Here is a 22,777-nt window from a genome sequence, read left to right on the forward strand (position 1 = left end):
CTGACATTAATGTAATGCTGTAATGTTACCTCAGTATACCATAGTAACATCTGACATTAATGTAATGCTGTAATGTTACCTCAGTATACCACAGTAACATCTGACACTTATGTAATGCTGTAATGTTACCTCAGTATACCATAGTAACATCTGACACTTATGTCATGCTGTAATGTTACCTTAGTATACCATAGTAACATCTGACATTAATGTAATGCTGTAATGTTACCTCAGTATACCATAGTAACATCTGACATTAATGTAATGCTGTAATGTTACCTCAGTATACCATAGTAACATCTGACATACCTCAGTATACCATAGTAACATCTGACACTTATGTAATGCTGTAATGTTACCTCAGTATACCATAGTAACATCTGACATTAATGTAATGCTGTAATGTTACCTCAGTATACCACAGTAACATCTGACACTTATGTAATGCTGTAATGTTACCTCAGTATACCATAGTAACATCTGACACTTATGTCATGCTGTAATGTTACCTTAGTATACCATAGTAACATCTGACATTAATGTAATGCTGTAATGTTACCTCAGTATACCATAGTAACATCTGACATTAATGTAATGCTGTAATGTTACCTCAGTATACCATAGTAACATCTGACATACCTCAGTATACCATAGTAACATCTGACACTTATGTAATGCTGTAATGTTACCTCAGTATACCATAGTAACATCTGACACTTATGTCATGCTGTAATGTTACCTCAGTATACCATAGTAACATCTGATATTTATGTAATGTTACCTCAGTATACCATAGTAACATCTGACATTAATGTAATGCTGTAATGTTACCTCAGTATACCATAGTAACATCTGACACTTATGTAATGCCTGTAATGTTACCTTAGTATACCATAGTAACATCTGAGAAAAAGGTCTAATAACACTGAAGCAGCAATCTTTGTGATACAAATACTTGTGCCATTCTCATAACGTTTGGCCACAGCTGTACACTGTATATACAAACCTCTTAGCAATGACATGTATAGGGTACAGAACAGGGATGTTTTTTGCTGCCACATTCGAGGTTTCATTTCCATCGTTATCACTGTCAAGAAAACATAATATTAATGTTACAGAGAGGAGAACAATACTAATTATATTCTCCTATTCCTAATACAAGTCACAGTATGAGTCTCCTATTCCTCATATACGGTACAGTACAAGTCTCCTATTCCTAATACACGTCACAGTACAAGTCTCCTATTCCTAATACACGTCACAGTACGAGTCTCCTATTCCTCATATACGGTACAGTACGAGTCTCCTATTCCTCATATACGGTACAGTACAAGTCTCCTATTCCTAATACACGTCACAGTACGAGTCTCCTAATCCTAATACACGTCACAGTACGAGTCTCCTATTCCTCATATACGGTACAGTACGAGTCTCCTTTTCCTCATATACGGTACAGTACGAGTGTTCTATTCCTCATACACGTCACAGTACGAGTCTCCTATTCCTCATATACGGTACAGTACGAGGGTTCTATTCCTCATATACGGTACAGTACGAGTGTTCTATTCCTCATACACGTCATAGTACAAGTCTTCTATTCCTCATATACGGTACAGTACGAGTCATCAAATCCTCATACATGTCACAGTACGAGTCTTCTATTCCTCATATACGGTACAGTACGAGTCATCAAATCCTCATACATGTCACAGTACAAGTCTCCTATTCCTCATACACGTCACAGTACGAGTCTTCTATTCCTCATATATGGTACAGTACGAGTCTTCTATTCCTCATATACGGTACAGTATGAGTCATCAAATCCTCATACATGTCACAGTACAAGTCTATTCCTAATACACGTCACAGTACGAGTCTCCTATTCCTGAAACACGTCGAAGCTGGATAATTGGCTGAGACAAGATCAGTATAAAATTGAATCACAGCGACGCCATCTTGCGACTGGCCGCAAGACGCCATCTTGGATAAACTCAAACATAAGTACATATGGCGATATTACTATTAACACCATGCAATTGCATCTTTCACCATTTCTCATATACACATTAATACACACAATTGCGCTGTTAACTAGGTGCATATTAGCGAATGCATCTGTTTATTAGCTAAATGCGCACGCCTCTGTCCCAAGTTAACTAGCGTCTTTACATCAAACCCTGCATACTCACACATTACATACTCACCTAAAAGGTTTAATAAGCTCTAAGGTATAAGATTTAAGTTTGTTCATTTAGTGTAAATGCTGTGAAATAAAGATTACTCGGTAATTGAGGTTTTATACATAAGTAAGCCGTGTTTGGTATTGTACTGATGCGTACTCTTTCAACAGAATTCCGGTGTTATCGGTGTGGAGATCGCATCATGCATTCTCAACTTCGCAGAGACTTCAAGCAACAAAATGTATATTATATGAATAACTGTTAGGATGTTGCATGGGGCGGGAGGGCTGCTCCAACACTGGGTTTTTAGTCTTCGTGCTGAATGCTGATTGCCTAACATCTGGTCCGGAAGCGCTGCGTATGTATACTGTACTTGGGTCTGTATAATTCCTTTGCGCTGAATTGTGTCTGGATCAATAGCGTGTAACTGACTGTACTTTTACTTGAATAATACTTTGTGCTTTGGAACCACATGTTCTAAGTCTGGAGTCTCTATTTACTGTATGACTGCGTACGCAAATTAGCGTCATCCTTAGAGGTTTATAGGTAGGATATTAGAAGGTATAGGCACAGGTATATAGAGGATCTAATTAAGTATCGTTAGTTGGGGGCTCGTAGTGAAGTCACTTACCTGCTCACACGGCACATACGTCTATCGATATCTCAGCAAAGGGTGGAGTGGCCACATGCAGGGTTTACCTGCAACCGCTTTGTGCTGAAAGATCGCTATCCGTTTTCATGTGAGCCAAGGACGCTGACTAGAATCCAGGGACAAGAGAGGAAAAAGTTTGTTTTCCTTTGTTGATAGAACCTAGCATTTAAAGGGGTGCCGCAGTATTGAGTACGTGGCTGAGTCGCAGTTTTGCGCACAGTAAAGACGCACTTTTGCGTACACAGCTAAAAGAGGTTGTCATACGGTTGTGTGGTAGTCGCATTATTGTGTATGCGACTGGTTGCACAATAGCTTATACATACTTCCGGTTGTGCTGCCACGTGTTTAAATAAAGCCGTTGAGGTTTACATTTTTCAATTGTTATCAATATCTGGGTTAACATGTATTTTTCTGCGCAGGAAAAAGTGTGTAACAGTGAGTATGTGTTGATAGGGGTAACTTGTTCCCTATAGTTAAGGATATCGTATGATCCTTAAGGGCTAGGTGCAAGGGTTTATCTAGACGCTCGGTAAGTAGCTTTACCGATCTATACACAGTAGCAGGTGTACATGTTGTCTTTGTTGTAGAGAGGTGCGTGGAAGTAGCCGACTTGCAACTTCCACACCTATGGAAGTTTCTTACTAAATCTTATCCGGGTGTGGAAGTTGCCTTTTTCAAATCTTATCCAGGTGTGTGGGCGCCGCCGACTTAAATCGTCCACAGGTAAGTGAAAGTATCTTGATTGTTTTTCAGCAGTTTAAATCTTTATTGAAAAGCGTACGATTTTGTCTCAGAATGGGAGCCGCGCAAACAGTGGAGATGTTAGACAATGATGTGCTGCTAATGGAGGTGCCGATCGGATCGGCCCGTCATATTATGCATACTCAGGGTCTGATTCAGAGCCGGACGCTATTTGCGCTCGCTCGTTCAGAAAAAAGGGGTGGCTATTCAAATGAACCATTCGCTCTTTGCGGTCTGTTGACGCCTCTAGGTCTGAACGAGCGAACAAAACATGCGATCCTAATTTTGATAAAAACGCCCCCTGGCCGCTCGCATCATATGTCATGCCCGCTATTTATTAGATTAATCGAGTACATCGAACAGCGTATGAACTGCTCGCTATTCTTGTGGTTGGTTTTTCCTACCACAATCTTGCGAGCAGTTCTGACTATAAAACAACCAAGTGACGTGGTCAATGATGCTGCTGTATTAATTATGCACACCCTTAAAACGCCCGTTTTGACCATTAAGCACGCCTGCGTTCTGAATTCCACTCCCCGTTTTCAAGCACCTTCCCCTGTTACCACCCACATACGCCTCATTCTGTCACTCAAAATAGGCTATTTAGCGAACAAACGATTTTCGGCCACACTGACTGGCTCGCGCATGCGTATTACAATCCGTACGCATGCGCAGTTGTGCGAACATTGCTCGGAACGAACGAGCGGCCGCTTACGAGCGGCTCTGAATGAAGCCCTAAGTACGGTACTTATGCAATAATGTATTGTGACGTATGGTTTAAAATGACGATGAAGAGTGTTAGACCAATTCTCAGGATTGGTAGTTTTGATAAAGATGTGTTAGATAATGTCCGGGATCACATCAGTCTGATGTGCTCCTGAGAGAAAAAGGTCAAATATTAAGAATGTTTAAAACTGTGGCAGCATGAAGGGGATGCGTGGCTTAAAAATGCGCAAGGGACGCAAACTAGCATCACAAGCACATTGCCAGATAATACATCCGCGACGCTAAATTGTAATATGGGCGAGCCGCAAAATGGCACGCACGTGCGGCAAGGTAGAGTTGTGGAGAGTATTGCCAGCAGTTCACGCTCACCTCCCCCACCTTATGTGGATGGAGGTGCAAGTACAGTTACCAAAAATACCCATAAAAATGTAACAAGCAATTTGTACCCCCTCTTAAGTAACCATAAAGAAAATGTTTATGATGTAGATGATGAGCCTATTGTAATGTCTGCCATTTCCTATGCTGTGCAGATGATGGATGCTGCATCACCACAATCACGAGTGGTGCCGCCATCTCTATCGGTAACAGCAAGGGAAGTGTTAACACACTCTGCACCCGTAGAGGAAGTTGTTAATACCATACGTAGCAGCAGCAGATTAAACCCCCAGCCAGGTAATCAGGTCAGAGGTAGCAACACTGCCGGTCTGCATCCCATTCGGACGATAACTGTTCCGAATGGAAATTCAGATGCGAACGGTGTAGTGCCCACGAGGGAAGTAGTAATGCATTGTCCATGGGCAAGGGCAGAACTAAATTCCATCATAAATGATTTCCCCGATCCCAAAAAGGAACTAGCCAAATGTCAAAGATTTTGAGAAATTTGGGTAGTTCACATGAGCCCACTAATAAAGATTGGCGTGTGGTGTTAAGGGCCTGTCTACCACGCAATACCAACGTGACAAAATTTATCACGGACTGTGTATTGGATGGTGACGTTCCCTTAACAGACCAAGTAAACCAAGGTAACATCTCCCGCATTGTAACTCAATTGGGTATATATTTTCCGGTAGTAGTTAACTGGAACAAAATTTTCACAATTAAGTAAAAGGAGAGTGAATCTGCAGAAGAGTATTGCGATCGGGCTCTGCAGGCTATCACCCAGTACACTGGGATAGAAGAGATTAAAGATAGCACTCACCACAGGGGAATGATAGTCACGGTACTCATGGACGGTCTGAAAGAGAATTTAAAGACTCGGGTTCAGACCTCACAGCCTGGCTGGAGGGGACTTACAATAGATAACCTCATAGAGTCTGCCATAGAACATGACAAAAACATCTCAAAGAAGAGAGAGACCCAGAGCGAGAAACTAATGGCTGTCAGTATACAAGCTCTGGAGAGAATGACGGTAACATCACAGCCAACAGACACACTTGCACCTGCACACACACTTACACCTGAACAGTTACATGCCCTCACTAACCCCACGCAACAACAAACACAGCTCTATTCAACTAACCCAATACAACCACAGGTCCAATACTCATATCCCCCACAATATCCTTACCCTCCCTATCCTTACCCATATCCACCACCTTTACCCTCTGCTCAAACCTCACAACAACACATATTACCCGATCCACGGACATGTTTTAATTGTAAGCAAACAGGACACTTAAGTAGAAACTGTACAGTAAAAAGAGTAGGAACCCCAAATCAGGGAAGACCTGGATATCCCCATAAGGGATATGCACAGAGACCAGCAAATGTCCAGCAGGCAACAGTTCCAATTGTGGCCGTACATGCTTTATTGGAGAATGGTAGCCAACACTAGGGGTCAGGTCATACCTGTAGTCTACAGATAGTCAGGTTAACGGGAAGTACTAGGGAAGAACCGGTCATGATGGTTGATGTAGCTGGTACTGAATATCCTTTTCTTGGGGCGACCAGGTCAGTGATGAAATCTCCCGTTAATTTACAGGTGACCAACGAGACAGTACCAGCAATGGGCGTAACAGGTAAAGTGGAACGTTATCCTTTAACAAAGTCCACAGAGGTTACTATTGGGCCGTTGCATACCAGGCATTCTTTTCTCCTGGCTGCTACAGCTCCTACTAACCTGCTGGGCAGAGACTTGTTATGTAAGATGGGATGTGTTATATATTGCACCCCTGATGGTGTATTTTTAGATATCCCAGAGAGAGTTGCACACTAGGTGAGGGATATGTTGGACACTCCCCAAAGGATAATGTATCACTCTACAAGTTTAAATGAAAATCCATCTCGGGTAGATGAAATGTTGTCCCAAATTCCAGATTCCCTTTGGACTAAGGATGGACAGGACACTGGATTAATGGCAAACGTAAGCCCTGTAATGGTAAATTTAAAAAGCGGTAGGCAAGCTCCAAAAATTCCCCAGTACCCACTAAAACAGAAGGTAGAGTTAGGGGTTTTTCCAATAATTGAGCGGTTATTGCAACAAGGAATTTTAGTTCGTACAGCTAGTGTAGCCAACAGTCCCATCTTTCCAGTGAAGAAGAGTGGTGGGAGGGGTTATAGGCTGGTACAAGACCTTAGAGGTGTTAATAAGGTGGTAGAGAGCCAATTCCCTGTAGTGCCAAATCCAGCTGTCATCCAGATGCAGATCCCACCAAATGCAACCCATTTCACTGTCATTGACCTCTGTTCTGCTTTCTTCTCTGTGCCTCTCCACCCTGACTGTCAGTATCTATTCACATTTACATACAGAGGTGTACAATATACATGGACACGGTTACCCCAAGGTTTCATAGACAACCCCAGTATCTTCTCCCAGGCATTGCACGACTGTTTACAATCTTTCCAACCTGCCAATGGATCTGTTCTAATTCAATATGTGGACGATTTATTGCTATGTTCTAACTCGTTTATGTCATGTTTGATTGATACTAAACTTTTGTTACTTCATCTCTCGCATACAGGACACAAGGTGGCTAAGGACAAACTACAGCCGTGCCAATCCAGAGTAAAATATTTGGGACACTGCCTAACCCAGGGGTTACGACATCTTACAAATGATAGAATTCAGGCCATACAAAACATAACACTGCCGCAGAATCAACAGCAAATTCGTACCTTCCTGGGAATGTGTGGATATTGTAGCATGTTGATCCCAGGTTTTTCTATTTTGGCCTTGCCTTTACAGGAATTAGTCTCTTCCTCAAAGCCCGATCGTGTCATACACACAGAGGAAACAGAGCAGGCTTTTCTTAATCTTAAAGATAGTCTGACCAAAGCTCCTGCATTGGGAATACCTGATTATGAAAAACCTTTTGATTTGTATTGTACGGAAGCCGATGGTTGTGCTGCAGGTGTCCTTACACAAAAACATGGTGATGCCAGTAGGCCCGTAGCATACTACAGTGCCCAATTGGACAATAGCAAGATCATTCCCCACTTGTTTGAGAAGTGTAGCAGCTACCGCTCTATTGGTGAGTAAAAGTGAGGACATGGTACTAGGTCATGATATGACTGTCTACACTCCCCATGCTGTATCTGTTCTGTTGAACTCCGCTCAAACCAGACACGTCTCTTCAGCTAGGTTTACCAAATAGGAAATAGCTCTAATCGCACCCGCAAACATCACTGTTAAACGTTGCAGCACGCTGAATCCTGCAACGTATTTACCATATGTACAACATGATGTACAAAGGGTGGAAGGAGACGAGTTGCTGGCGGGAGGTGAGTTCAGCGGACTTAATGATACGCACGATTGTATGACATATCTGAATCAGACCTTTACTGCTAGACCTGACATACAGGACACACCTTTAGAGAATGTGGATGTGACATTTTATAGGATGGGAGTTGTCACAGACAAACAGACACAGCTTCTATGATGTCTGTGTCATTTACAACAGCATAACCTGTACATAATTCACCTAAGTCTCTTGGTCCTCCTCACTCAGCCACCTGCAGAGTTAGTAGCACTAACTAGAGCGTGTGAACTGGCAGCAGGCAAATCTGCTAACATTTACACTGACTCGAGGTATGCGTTCGGGGTGGTGCACGATTTCGGGGCTCTATGGCGTCTGAGAAATTTTATGACAGCAGCAGGCACACCAGTTGCACATTCCCGACACATAAAACATCTTTTAGAAGCAATCCAACTGCCCAAAGCAGTGGCAGTAATTAAGTGTAAAGCCCATACATGTGAGGATGACCCGGTGTCACTAGGCAACAACAGAGCCGATGAAGCTGCAAAATGGGCAGCAGGGTTGAAAATGTTTTCTCCAACTGAAAAAATTATGTATTTCCAAACAATTGATATGCTTAAATTAATTGAGATACAAAATTTGTGTTCAATTCAGGAAAAATCCATTTGGAAGTCCAAGGGATGTGGGCAAGAGTCCTCCGGGCTCTGGAGGGAAGGACAAGGTAAGCCAGTAGCCCCCAAGGCATATTACCCTAGCCTGGCTGAGGCAGCACACGGTCTGACTCATCTGGGAAAACAAGGTATGTGCAAGTTGGTGAGGGCATACTGGTGCGCACCAGGTTTTTCTTCACAAGCAGAGAAGATAGCAATGTCCTGTCTGACCTGCTTGAGGAAGAACATAGGGAAAGCGATCCCTACCGAACCGTCCCACATTCCACCGACTGATGGACCTTTCCAGGTGATACAAATTGATTTCATCCAATTACCACCCTGCAGGAACCTTAAGTATGTATTAGTGTGCACGGATGTATTTTCTAATTGGTTTGAGGCCTACCCAGCGGCCACTAATACTGCTGCATTTACTGCCAAGAAAATAGTTCAGGAATTTGTATGCAGGTACGGTATCCCTAAAATCATCGAGAGTGACAGGGGTACTCATTTCACAGGTGATGTTTTTCAAAATATGTGTATTAATAGCCGACTTCACACCCCCTACTGACCGCAAGCCAGCGCCAAGGTAAAGAGGATGAACGGGACTATTAAAAATAAGCTAAGTAAAATCATGGCAGAGACTGGACTAGGATTGCCAGAAGCGTTACCTTTGGTCCTACATAGCATAAGGACCACTCCTAGACCCCCTCTAAATCTGTCCCCATTTGAAATACTGTTCGGTAGACAACCTCATTTGATTATAAGTCCACAGGAAGACCTGAAGGGTAACAACGAGGTAACTGTAAAGTATCTTATATCAATGAGTAAGCAGTTAAAGCAACAGCAGCAGAAACTGAAATTGTTGTCCCATGATATGCCTGAAACTAACTGTCATGATGTTGAACCAGGAGAATATGTTATGATCAGAAATTTATTGCGTTCAGGTTGTTTGACTGATTGGTGGGAAGGTCCGTACCAGGTGCTGCTGACAAGTACTACATCTTTGAAGGTGGCCGAGAGGGATACCTGGGTCCATTCCACTCACTGCAAAAAGGTCAATCAACCGGTGGAGAAACAAGTCGGAGACAAGGCTGATAGCGTGGACCTGTTGCTCGCGAGCTTGTTCCGGGAGGATTGAAAAGGTCGTAGTGAGATACCTGAACTGAGAGAAATTTGCAGGTCTTGTTGTGACAATGGACGGGCCTGCTGTGTTAATTTTCATATTATCTTTTAGAGTGTTCACCATCCTGGTCGGTTCGGGGATATCCAGTGTCTGTGATGGGGGACCGATTGAGGAAACGGGAGCTGATGGCAGTGCTGATGGAATGGAGTCAGGAGGAGTGCAATGCCAATCAGGGGAGTGTCTTAACAATAACAGTACTAAGATTGGTCAGAGAGCTGTCATTCCGGACACTCGGGGACGTTGTGGAGGTTTATCGTCTGAAGATTCCTGTATTTGTGAGCTATGTGGGTCCCTAGTTGATGAGAACTGTATCCAACGGTGCCAACCTAAATATAACCCGTACTGGGGTGGGTATCCTTTAGAGGATTATCATAGCATGGTAGGCAAAGTGTTAAATCAAACCGATTGCTGGGTGTGTTAACACGTGCCACAGGGACAGCATAATGTAGGGTTGGTGCCATTTCCGCTGAATATCACGGAAATTTTAGAATTACAAAAAGGGAAAACATTGGATGGAAAATTCCTTTCATCCAAACCCCCTCATTTCAAACTCCATCAATTCCAAGTAGATAGATCACTTTTGTGTTTAAACATAACCAACCCCAATCAACCCGGGAGTTGGGAAGTGACGGGGAATAATCAGATGATGACCTTCTCACAAAGAGCTGATAATGAGTCCATAAACCATGATCTGTTACGCTCAATTAAATCTGGTGAGAAACATTTTAGGTATCGGTATACATTGAGTTCCACCAAAGAAATTATTGGTAAGGTGCCAGATGGGTATTGTGCTAAAATAATACAGCCAGAGACTTGCATGAACCAGATGGAAGACCCAGAAATAGAATTGTTCGCAAGAGAAATGTGCTTAATGATAATGATGCATACCATCCCTTATGTTCTCCCTGATAATGTATATTTTATATGTGGAAGAAAAGCGTATAAGTGGCTCTCCCCGAGTTCTGAAGGTTTGTGTTACCTGGGAAGAGTAGTCCCAGAAATTATGACCCTCACACATGGTGTGTTCTTATGTATACCAAGCATTTCAACATCACCATATCTTCACATGCAATATGAACACAGAGGCAAAAGAAATATGATACCTGGTGATGTGCATAAAGCCACTCAGTTAATTAGTGAGACAACTGGCTTTCAAGTTTTAGTCGCACTGGATCCGACCAGGATTGCTCGGGGTACATTCAATTTTAGATATTATCTATCAATTTAGCAAGTTCCTGAATATATCACCGAGATGTACGATGACACATTCAGGTATACAGGGAGAGAATTGCAAGCGTACAAGAAAGAACTGGTGCAACACAGGCTAGTGTTGAATTATTTAACTGCTGTTACTGGAGGGTATTGCGTAACGTTAGCCACCCAGTTTGGAGTAAAATGTTGCACCTATGTCACCAATGATACCAGCGACCCCAAGGAGGTGATAGACCGGAAGATGGATGAAATTCTGCAGCTAAAATGGGAGTTTCATAAGAACCATAACGCTTCAGTGGCTGAAGTAGGGGAAAAGATAGAAGGATGGGTTTCATGGCTGAACCCAGTGAAATGGTTCTCAGGGCTAGGGGAATGGGTTCAGGAAGTGATCGCCAGCATAGGCAAATTCTTGATCCTTATACTAATTGTCATCATAATGATTGGCATATGTGTCCGGTGTGTTCTTATTGTGTTGAAGTATGGAAAGTGTAAAAATAGAGTAAAACGAAAGAACGAAACTATGATGGTGGTCAGAAATGACAATATGAATGCCGAGGTAAATATAGAACTACATTACAACCCTGAACTAGGAAATACCATCATTTAATGTACCATATTTAGAAATACATAGAATGTATTATTGAAACGTTATTTTTTAAAACACCTTAGATAAAGTGAAGTCTCAATTCCCCTTCAAGACTGCCTTTATAAGACTGGTGCATCCCTACACCTTTCACATGATCTTCCAAGATCCGCGGTGTGCGTATAATAGTAGTTTTATGTCCCCACTCAGAGACACATTATTGATGGATTAAGAACCACCTTGTGCCATCCCATAATAACACTAAATAATATGTAAATGTAAGCCTAAATTAAATTCTAAAAGCAGATTGTGATAGCATGTTGTTTGCTATCAAAGGGTGGACTGTCAAAGCTGGATAATTGGCTGAGACAAGATCAGTATAAAATTGAATCGCAGCGACGCCATCTTGGAAATGAGATCGCAAGACGCCATTTTGCGAATGGCCGCCCAAGCGCCATTTTAGATAAACTCACACATAAGTACATATGGCGATATTACTATTAAAACCATGCGATTGCATCTTTCACCATTCCTTAGATACACATTAATACGCACAATTGCGCTGTTAACTAGGCGCATATTAGCGAATGCGCACGCCTCTGTCCCAAGTTAACTAGCGTCTTTACATCAAACCCCGCATACTCACACATTACATACTCACCTAAAAGGTTTAATAAGCTCTAAGGCAGGGGTCTTCAAACTTGGCCCTCCAGATGCTGTGGAACTACACATCCCAGCATGCACTGCACATAGTTTTAGCATGCTGTTATATCAAAAAGGTGGCAGTGCATGCTGGGATATGTAGTTCCACAGCAGCTGGAGGGCCAAGTTTGAAGACCCCTGCTCTAAGGTATAAGATTTAAGTTTGTTCATTTAGTGTAAATGCTGTGAAATAAAGATTACTCGGTAATTGAGGTTTTATACATAAGTAAGCCGTGTTTGGTATTGTACTGATGCGTACTCTTTCAACAGAATTCCGGTATTAATCGGTGTGGAGATCGCATCATGCATTCTCAACTTATGGACTGCAGAGACTTCAAGCAACAAAATGTATACTATATGAATAACTGTTAGGATGTTGCATGGGGCGGGAAGCCTGAGACCCCCAGTTGTTGGAGGCTGGGTTGTGTTTATTTGAATCAGCCTGTTAAACGCTCTGTAACAGATGCATTCCCCATGGGAACCAATGGCATCAGCAACAAACTTCTCTATTGTTCTGTCTATTCCTGGGGGGTATAAATATGTGTGCTCCAGCACTGGGTTTTTAGTCTTCGTGCTGAATGCTGATTGACGAGGGGTTTCTTGCTGATGCCTAACATCTGGTCCGGAAGCGCTGCGTATGTATACTGTACTTGGGTCTGTATAGTTCCTTTGCGCCGAATTGTGTCTGGATCAATAGCATGTAACTGACTGTACTTTTACTTGAATAATACTTTGTGCTTTGGAACCACATGTTCTAAGTCTGGAGTCTCTATTTACTGTATGACTGCGTACGCAAATTAGCGTCATCCTTAGAGGTTTATAGGTAGGATTTTAGAAGGTATAGGCACAGGTATATAGAGGATCTAATTAAGTATCGTTAACGTCACAGTACAAGTCTCCTATACCTAATACACGAACAGTACGAGTCTAATATTCCTAATACACGTCACAGTACGAGTCTCCTATTCCTCATATACGGTACAGTACAAGTCTCCTATTCCTCATTTACGGTACAGTACGAGTCTTCTATTCCTCATATACGGTACAGTAAGAGTCATCAAATCCTCATACATGTCAAAATACAAGTCTTGTATTCCTCATACACATCACAGTACGAGTCTTCTATTCCTCATACTCGTCACAGTACGAGTCTTCTATTCCTCATATACGGTACAGTACGGGTCTCCTATTCCTAATATACGTCACAGTACTAGTCTCCTATTCCTCATATACGGTACAGTACGAGTCATCAAATCCTCATACATGTCACAGTACGAGTCTCCTTTTCCTAATACACGTCACAGTACAAGTCTCCTATTCCTCATATACGGTACAGTACAAGTCTCCTATTCCTCATACACGTCACAGTACGAGTCTCCTATTCCTCATACATGTCACAGTACGAGTCTCCTATTCCTCATATACAGTACAGTAAGAGTCATCAAATCCTCAGACATGTCACAGTACGAGTCTCCTATTCCTCATATACGGTACAGTACGAGTCATCACATCCTCATACATGTCACAGTACGAGTCTCCTATTCCTCATACACGTCACAGTACGAGTCTTCTATTCCTCATATACGGTACAGTACGAGTCTCCTATTCCTCATACATGTCACAGTACGAGTCTTCTATTCCTCATATACGGTACAGTACGAGTCATCAAAACCTCATACATGTCACAGTACGAGTCTCCTATTTCTCATACACGTCACAGTACGAGTCTCCTATTTCTCATACACGTCACAGTATGAGTCTCCTATTCCTCATATACGGTACAGTACGAGTCATCAAATCCTCATACATGTAACAGTACGAGTTTCCTATTCCTAATACACGTTACAGTATGAGTCTCCTATTCCTCATACACGTCACAGTACGAGTCTCCTATTCCTCATACACGTCACAGTACGAGTCTTCTATTCCTCACATACGGTACAGTAGGAGTCTCCTATTCCTAATACACGTCACAGTACGAGTCTCCTATTCCTAATACACGTCACAGTATGAGTCTCCTATTCCTCATATACGGTACAGTACGAGTCATCAAATCCTCATACACGTCACAGTACGAGTCTCCTATTCCTCATACACGTCACAGTACGAGTCTTCTATTCCTCACATACGGTACAGTACAAGTCTCCTATTCCTCATACACGTCACAGTATGAGTCTCCTATTCCTCATATACGGTACAGTACGAGTCATCAAATCCTCATACATGTCACAGTACAAGTCTCCTATTCCTCATACACGTTACAGTATGAGTCTCCTATTCCTCATACACGTCACAGTACGAGTCTCCTATTCCTCATACACGTCACAGTACGAGTCTCCTATTCCTCATATACGGTACAGTGCGAGTCATCAAATCCTCATACATTTCACAGTACGAGTCTCCTATTCCTCATACACGTCACAGTACGAGTCATCAAATCCTCATACATGTCACAGTACGAGTCTCCTATTCCTAATACACGTCACAGTATGAGTCTCCTATTCCTCATGTACTGTGACGTGTATGAGGATTTGATGACTCGTACTGTACCGTATGAGTCTCCTATTCCTAATACACTTCACAGTATGAGTCTCCTATTCCTCATATATGGTATAGTACGAGTCTTCTATTCCTCATATACGGTACAGTACGAGTCTTCTATTCCACATACACGTCACAGTACGAGTCTCCTATTCCTCATACACGTCACAGTACGATTCTCCTATTCCTAATACACGTCACAGTATGAGTCTCCTATTCCTCATATACGGTACAGTACGAGTCATCAAATCCTCATACACGTCACAGTACGAGTCTCCTATTCCTCATATACGTCACAGAACGAGTCTCCTATTCCTCATACATGTCACAGTACGAGTCTCCTATTCCTCATACATGTCACAGTACGAGTCTCCTATTTCTCATACACGTCACAGTACGAGTCTCCTATTCCTCATACACGTCACAGTACGAGTCTCCTATTCCTAATACACGTCACAGTACAAGTCTCCTATTCCTAATACACGTCACAGTATGAGTCTCCTATTCCTCATATACGGTACAGTACGAGTCATCAAATCCTCATACACGTCACAGTACGAGTCTCCTATTCCTCATATACGGTACAGTAGGAGTCTCCTATTCCTCATACATGTCACAGTACGAGTCTCCTATTCCTCATACATGTCACAGTACAAGTCTCCTATTCCTAATACACGTCACAGTATGAGTCTCCTATTCCTCATATACGGTACAGTACGAGTCATCAAATCCTCATACACGTCACAGTACGAGTCTCCTATTCCTCATATACGTCACAGAACGAGTCTCCTATTCCTCATACATGTCACAGTACGAGTCTTCTATTCCTCATATACAGTACAGTGCGAGTCATCAAATCCTCATATACGGTACAGTACGAGTCTCCTATTCCTCATATACGGTACAGTACGAGTCTTCTATTCCTCATACACGTCACAGTACGATTCTCCTATTCCTCATACACGTCACAGTACGAGTCTCCTATTCCTCATACACGTCACAGTACGAGTCTCCTATTCCTCATACACGTCACAGTATGAGTCTTCTATTCCTCATATACGGTACAGTAGGAGTCTCCTATTCCTCATACATGTCACAGTACGAGTCTCCTATTCCTAATACACGTCACAGTACGAGTCATCAAAACCTCATACATGTCACAGTACAAGTCTCCTATTTCTCATACACGTCACAGTACAAGTCTCCTATTCCTCATATATGGTACAGTACGAGTCTCCTATTCCTCATACACGTCACAGTACGAGTCATCAAATCCTGATACATGTCACAGTACGAGTCTCCTATTCCTCATATACGGTACAGTACGAGTCTTCTATTCCTCATATACGGTACAGTACGAGTCATCAAATCCTGATACATGTCACAGTACGAGTCTCCTATTCCTCATATACGGTACAGTACGAGTCTTCTATTCCTCATACACGTCACAGTACGATTCTCCTATTCCTCATACACGTCACAGTAAGAGTCTCCTATTCCTCATACACGTCACAGTACGAGTCTCCTATTCCTCATACACGTCACAGTACGAGTCTTCTATTCCTCATATATGGTACAGTAGGAGTCTCCTATTCCTCATATACGGTACAGTACGAGTCTCCTATTCCTAATACACGTCACAGTATGAGTCTTCTATTCCTCATATACGGTACAGTAGGAGTCTCCTATTCCTAATACACGTCACAGTACGAGTCTCCTATTCCTAATACACGTCACAGTATGAGTCTCCTTTTCCTCATATACGGTACAGTACGAGGCATCAAATCCTCCTACATGTCACAGTACGAGTCTCCTATTCCTAATACACGTCACAGTATGAGTCTTCTATTCCTCATATACGGTACAGTACGTGTCATCAAATCCTCATACACGTCACAGTACGAGTCTCCTTTTCCTCATATACGGTACAGTACGAGGCATCAAATCCTCATACATGTCACAGTACGAGTCTCCTGTTCCTCATATACGGTACAGTACGAGTCTTCTATTCCTCATACACGTCACAGTACGATTCTCCTATTCCTCATACACGTCACAGTACGAGTCTCCTATTCCTCATACACGTCACAGTACGAGTCTCCTATTCCTCATACACGTCACAGTATGAGTCTCCTTTTCCTCATATACGGTACAGTACGAGTCATCAAATCCTCATACATGTCACAGTACGAGTCTTCTATTCCTCATATACGGTACAGTGCGAGTCATCAAATCCTCATAAATTTCACAGTACGAGTCTCCTATTCCTCATACACGTCACAGTACGAGTCTCCTATTCCTCATACATGTCACAGTACAAGTCTCCTATTCCTCATATACGGTACAGTATGAGTCTTCTATTCCTCATATACGGTACAGTGCGAGTCATCAAATCCTCATACATGTCACAGTACGAGTCTCCTATTCCTCATACACGTCACAGTACGAGTCTTCTATTCCTCATATATGGTACAGTACGAGTCTTCTATTCCTCATACACGTCACAGTACGAGTCTCCTATTCCTAATACACGTCACAGTATGAGTCTTCTATTCCTCATATACGGTACAGTAGGAGTCTCCTATTCCTAATACACGTCACAGTACGAGTCTCCTATTCCTAATACACGTCACAGTATGAGTCTTCTATTCCTCATATACGGTACAGTAGGAGTCTCCTATTCCTAATACACGTCACAGTACGAGTCTCCTATTCCTAATACACGTCACAGTATGAGTCTCCTTTTCCTCATATACGGTACAGTACGAGGCATCAAATCCTCATACATGTCACAGTACGAGTCTCCTGTTCCTCATATACGGTACAGTACGAGTCTTCTATTCCTCATACACGTCACAGTACGATTCTCCTATTCCTCATACACGTCACAGTACGAGTCTCCTATTCCTCATACACGTCACAGTACGAGTCTCCTATTCCTCATACACGTCACAGTACGAGTCTTCTATTCCTCATATACGGTACAGTACGAGTCTCCTTTTCCTCATATACGGTACAGTACGAGTCATCAAATCCTCATACACGTCACAGTACGAGTCTCCTTTTCCTCATATACGGTACAGTACGAGGCATCAAATCCTCCTACATGTCACAGTACGAGTCTCCTATTCCTAATACACGTCACAGTACGAGTCTTCTATTCCTCATATACGGTACAGTACGAGTCTCCTTTTCCTCATATACGGTACAGTACGAGTCTTCTATTCCTCATATACGGTACAGTACGAGTCTCCTTTTCCTCATATACGGTACAGTACGAGTCTTCTATTCCTCATATACGGTACAGTACGAGTCATCAAATCCTGATACATGTCACAGTACGAGTCTCCTATTCCTCATACATGTCACAGTACAAGTCTCCTATTCCTCATATACGGTACAGTATGAGTCTTCTATTCCTCATATACGGTACAGTGCGAGTCATCAAATCCTCATACACGTCACAGTACGAGTCTCCTATTCCTCATACATGTCACAGTACGAGTCTTCTATTCCTCATATACGGTACAGTACGAGTCTCCTTTTCCTCATATACGGTACAGTACGAGTCATCAAATCCTCATACACGTCACAGTACGAGTCTCCTTTTCCTCATATACGGTACAGTACGAGGCATCAAATCCTCCTACATGTCACAGTACGAGTCTCCTATTCCTAATACACGTCACAGTATGAGTCTTCTATTCCTCATATACGGTACAGTACGTGTCATCAAATCCTCATATACGTCACAGGGCCTGATTCTGCTTCGGATGGAATTGCAAAGCTGCGTGCAATGCTGAGTCAACCCCACAGTACGAGTCTACAAATCCTCATACGTGGTGGGCCCTGGGGAGGGACACTGGTGGGCACTGGAGAAGATTAGTTACGTAGGTGGATAGATTTATGCACATTGGTCAGAAGAATGAACTTTAATTCAGACCATCTTAATTGATCTTCCTGTATGAATCGGAAACTAACCACAGATACAAATCTATGAAGGACCTTTTGGGTGTCATGAGCCGCCGCGCTGCTCGCAGAGAAAGAGGCACAGGCAGAGGTGCAGGCAGAGGCACAGGCAGAGACATAGGCAGAGTCAGTCCGTGCGAAATTGCAGCTGTGATCGCATTAGCGTCCATCTCTGAATCAGGCCAATAGACACAAATCTACCACAAAACCCTGAGGAGGATCTAGCAGAGGCTCCGACTCACCTGGTGACGGTCACTGCCAGGAGCACGCGGTCAGCCCAGGACATATTAGGGACAATTCCGAACATAACCTGGATGTCGGCCTGTGATAGAGAAACCACCAATGACTTCTGTCTTATCTTATATAATGAATAAGGAGAGCTCTATGATATATCTGCCCAATACATCCCCACCTCTCACACGGACCTCCTCATGGTCATCATCTCGCTGTTATCCTTACAGGCTACCAATCTCCTATATCATCCGCTGTTCTTCCTCATAGAGAAACCACCAATGACTTCTGTCTAATTTTATATCATAGAGCTTTCCTTATTCATTCTATATCTGCCCAATACATCCCCCCCTCTCACACGGACCTCCTCATGGTCATCATCTCGCTGTTATTCTTACAGTCTACCAATCTCCTATACCATCCGCTGTTCTTCCTCATAGAGAAACCACCTTTCATCTTGTATCTATGTCTCCCTTCTCTGCACCCTTCTCACCCTCCCCTCAGCCCTACACTCATTACGAGCGTCATACCGAAACCTCAACCTTCCATCCCCTTATCTCATCTACAGCAGTAATAGGCAACATGATACATCTCAGGGGCCACACATGGCAGCCCTCTAACCTTCAAAGGGCCACACATATAACTCACCCCTGATACTAATAGTAATAATAACCCATTTACTCAATGAAAGACATAGATATGTGACATAACAGAGCAGCAGGACTTCTAAGCAACCTGTAATAAACTAATATGACAAAAAAGTAGGAAGGAGCTGGGGCCATACGTGAGGACAGGGAATGGGCCACATGTGGCCCCAGGGCCGACTGTTCCCCTTCACTGATCTACAGGATTTCTGATTCCAAGCAGCTGCCAATGCCCCCGATATTCTCCAGACTCACCCGGGCGGCCCGTCTCAGGATGGGGTGGCTGACGTTACACCTGAGGATTTGTCCCTGGAATTCTCCACATGCCAGCGAGATCTGTCAGGAAGCCAATAGGAAGGAAGGGTTGGTGTTAGTGTATATGGAATAGTCCTGGGATGTAGAATACCCTGTCACGCTTCTGGTACCTGTGTGGTGTTGGATTTGCGGAAAGTCAGTCCGGCTGGATAGGTGACCCTCAGCATGACTCGCTGAGCAGCCTCGCCCGTGTTCTGTATCCTCAGGGTGACTGAAAACCAGGCGCCATCCTGTACAATCAGCGCAGTGTGCCTGCAACATCGCCAGAATGTTATATACTCACATAGATCATTCATACAGTGTGACATGTAACAACGAGCTCATATTATACATTGTATCACACACATGTAATGTCCTCATTAGTGTAACATGTAACAACGAGCTCATATTATACATTGTATCATACACATGTAATGGTCTCATTAGTGTAACATGTAACAACGAGCTCACATTATACATTGTATCATACACGTGTAATGGTCTCATTAGTGTAACATGTAACAACGAGCTCATATTATACATTGTATCACACACATGTAATGTCCTCATTAGTGTAACATGTAACAACGAGCTCATATTATACATTGTATCATACACATGTAATGGTCTCATTAGTGTAACATGTAACAACGAGCTCACATTATACATTGTATCATACACGTGTAATGGTCTCATTAGTGTAACATGTAACAACGAGCTCATATTATACATTGTATACACGTGTAATGTCCTCATTAGTGTAACATGTAACAACGAGCTCATATTATACATTGTATCATACACATGTAATGGTCTCATTAGTGTAACATGTAACAACGAGCTCACATTATACATTGTATCATACACGTGTAATGGTCTCATTAGTGTAACATGTAACAACGAGCTCATATTATACATTGTATACACGTGTAATGTCCTCATTAGTGTAACATGTAACAACGAGCTCACATTATACATTGTATCATACACGTGTAATGGCCTCATTAGTGTAACATGTAACAACGAGCTCATATTATACATTGTATACACGTGTAATGTCCTCATTAGTGTAACATGTCTGACACAACAAGCTCACATTATACATTGTATCATGCACATGTAATGTCCTCATTAGTGTAACATGTCTGACACAACAAGCTCACATTATACATTGTATCATGCACATGTAATGGCCTCATCAGTGTAACATGTAACATGTCTGACACAACGAGCTCACATTATACATTGTATCATACACATGTAATGGCCTCATTAGTGTAATGGAGCGTACACACGGTCAGATTTGTCAGATGAACGACTGAACGATTTTTGACTGCATTAAAATGAATGGAATCGTCCAAGTCTGACTGCAAACCCATCAGATGTCAGATATCGTTATCTGACAAACGGGAACGCGCATCGTTGATCGTCCATCGTTCAGGCATGTCAGATATGAACGATTTTCCTTCAGATATGAACGACTGAACGATTTTTAAATCGTTATCGTCCATATCTGAAGAAAAATTCTGATCGTGTGTATGCACCTTAACATGTAACATGTCTGACACAACAAGCTCACATTATACATTGTATCATGCACATGTAATGGCCTCATCAGTGTAACATGTAACATGTCTGACACAACGAGCTCACATTATACATTGTATCATACACATGTAATCCAGCTAAAGGGGGCAAATTGGGTGACCCAGGTTGTGATAACGGGAAGGGGGGGGGGGGGGGGAATTGCACCTGGATGACCCGTGCTGTAATACTAGGGGGGGAATTGAAGCTGGATGACCCGTGCTGTAATACTAGGGGGGGAATTGCACCTGGATGACCCGCGCTGTAATACTAGGGGGGGAATTGCACCTGGATGACCCGCGCTGTAATACTAGGGGGGGAATTGCACCTGGATGACCCGTGCTGTGATAATAGGGGGGGGAATTGCACCTGGATGACCCGTGCTGTGATAATAGGGGGGGGAATTGCACCTGGATGACCCGTGCTGTGATAATAGGGGGGGGAATTGCACCTGGATGACCCGTGCTGTAATACTAGGGGGGGAATTGCACCTGGATGACCCGTGCTGTGATAATAGGGGGGGAATTGCACCTGGATGACCCGTGCTGTGATACTAGGGGGGGAATTGCACCTGGATGACCCATGCTGTGATACTAGGGGGGGATTGCACCTGGATGACCCGTGCTGTAATTCTGGGGGGGAAATTGCAGCTGGATGACCCGTGCTGTAATTCTGGGGGGGAAATTGCAGCTGGATGACCCGTGCTGTAATACTAGGGGGGGAATTGCACCTGGATGACCCATGCTGTGATACTAGGGGGGGATTGCACCTGGATGACCCGTGCTGTAATTCTGGGGGGGAAATTGCAGCTGGATGACCCGCGCTGTGATACTAGGGGGGGAATTGCAGCTGGATGACCTGTGCTGTAATACTAGGGGGGGAATTGCAGCTGGATGACCCGTGCTGTAATACTAGGGGGGAATTGCAGCTGGATGACCCGTGCTGTAATACTAGGGGGGAATTGCAGCTGGATGACCAGCGCTGTAATACTAGGGGGGGATTGAACCGGGATGACCCGCGCTGTAATACTAGGGGGGGATTGCACCTGGATGACCCGTGCTGTAATACTAGGGGGGGAATTGCACCTGGATGACCCATGCTGTGATACTAGGGGGGAATTGCACCTGGATGACCCATGCTGTGATAATAGGGGGGGATTGCACCTGGATGACCCGTGCTGTAATTCTGGG

The 22,777-nt window shown here is 43.2% G+C and overlaps 1 protein-coding gene across 1 annotated transcript in view; it reads right to left on the bottom strand.

Moving 5' to 3' along the window:
• Positions 1-20,276, bottom strand: part of LOC148430805 (integrin alpha-L-like) — a gene marked incomplete at its 5' end in the record, with an annotated part of 58,692 nt that extends 38,416 nt beyond the window's left edge. The window contains 4 exons of the mRNA XM_088466469.1: positions 1,007-1,087; positions 19,077-19,156; positions 19,965-20,045; positions 20,135-20,276. Coding sequence (XP_088322595.1) covers positions 1,007-1,087; positions 19,077-19,156; positions 19,965-20,045; positions 20,135-20,276 — 384 coding nt within the window. The remainder of the gene's footprint in view (positions 1-1,006; positions 1,088-19,076; positions 19,157-19,964; positions 20,046-20,134) is intronic.
• Positions 20,277-22,777: the final 2,501 nt, after the last annotated feature.

Source organism: Taudactylus pleione, unplaced genomic scaffold (assembly GCF_031769625.1).
Source record: "Taudactylus pleione unplaced genomic scaffold, aTauple2 ptg003161l, whole genome shotgun sequence".
NCBI classification, from domain to species: Eukaryota; Metazoa; Chordata; class Amphibia; order Anura; family Myobatrachidae; genus Taudactylus; species Taudactylus pleione.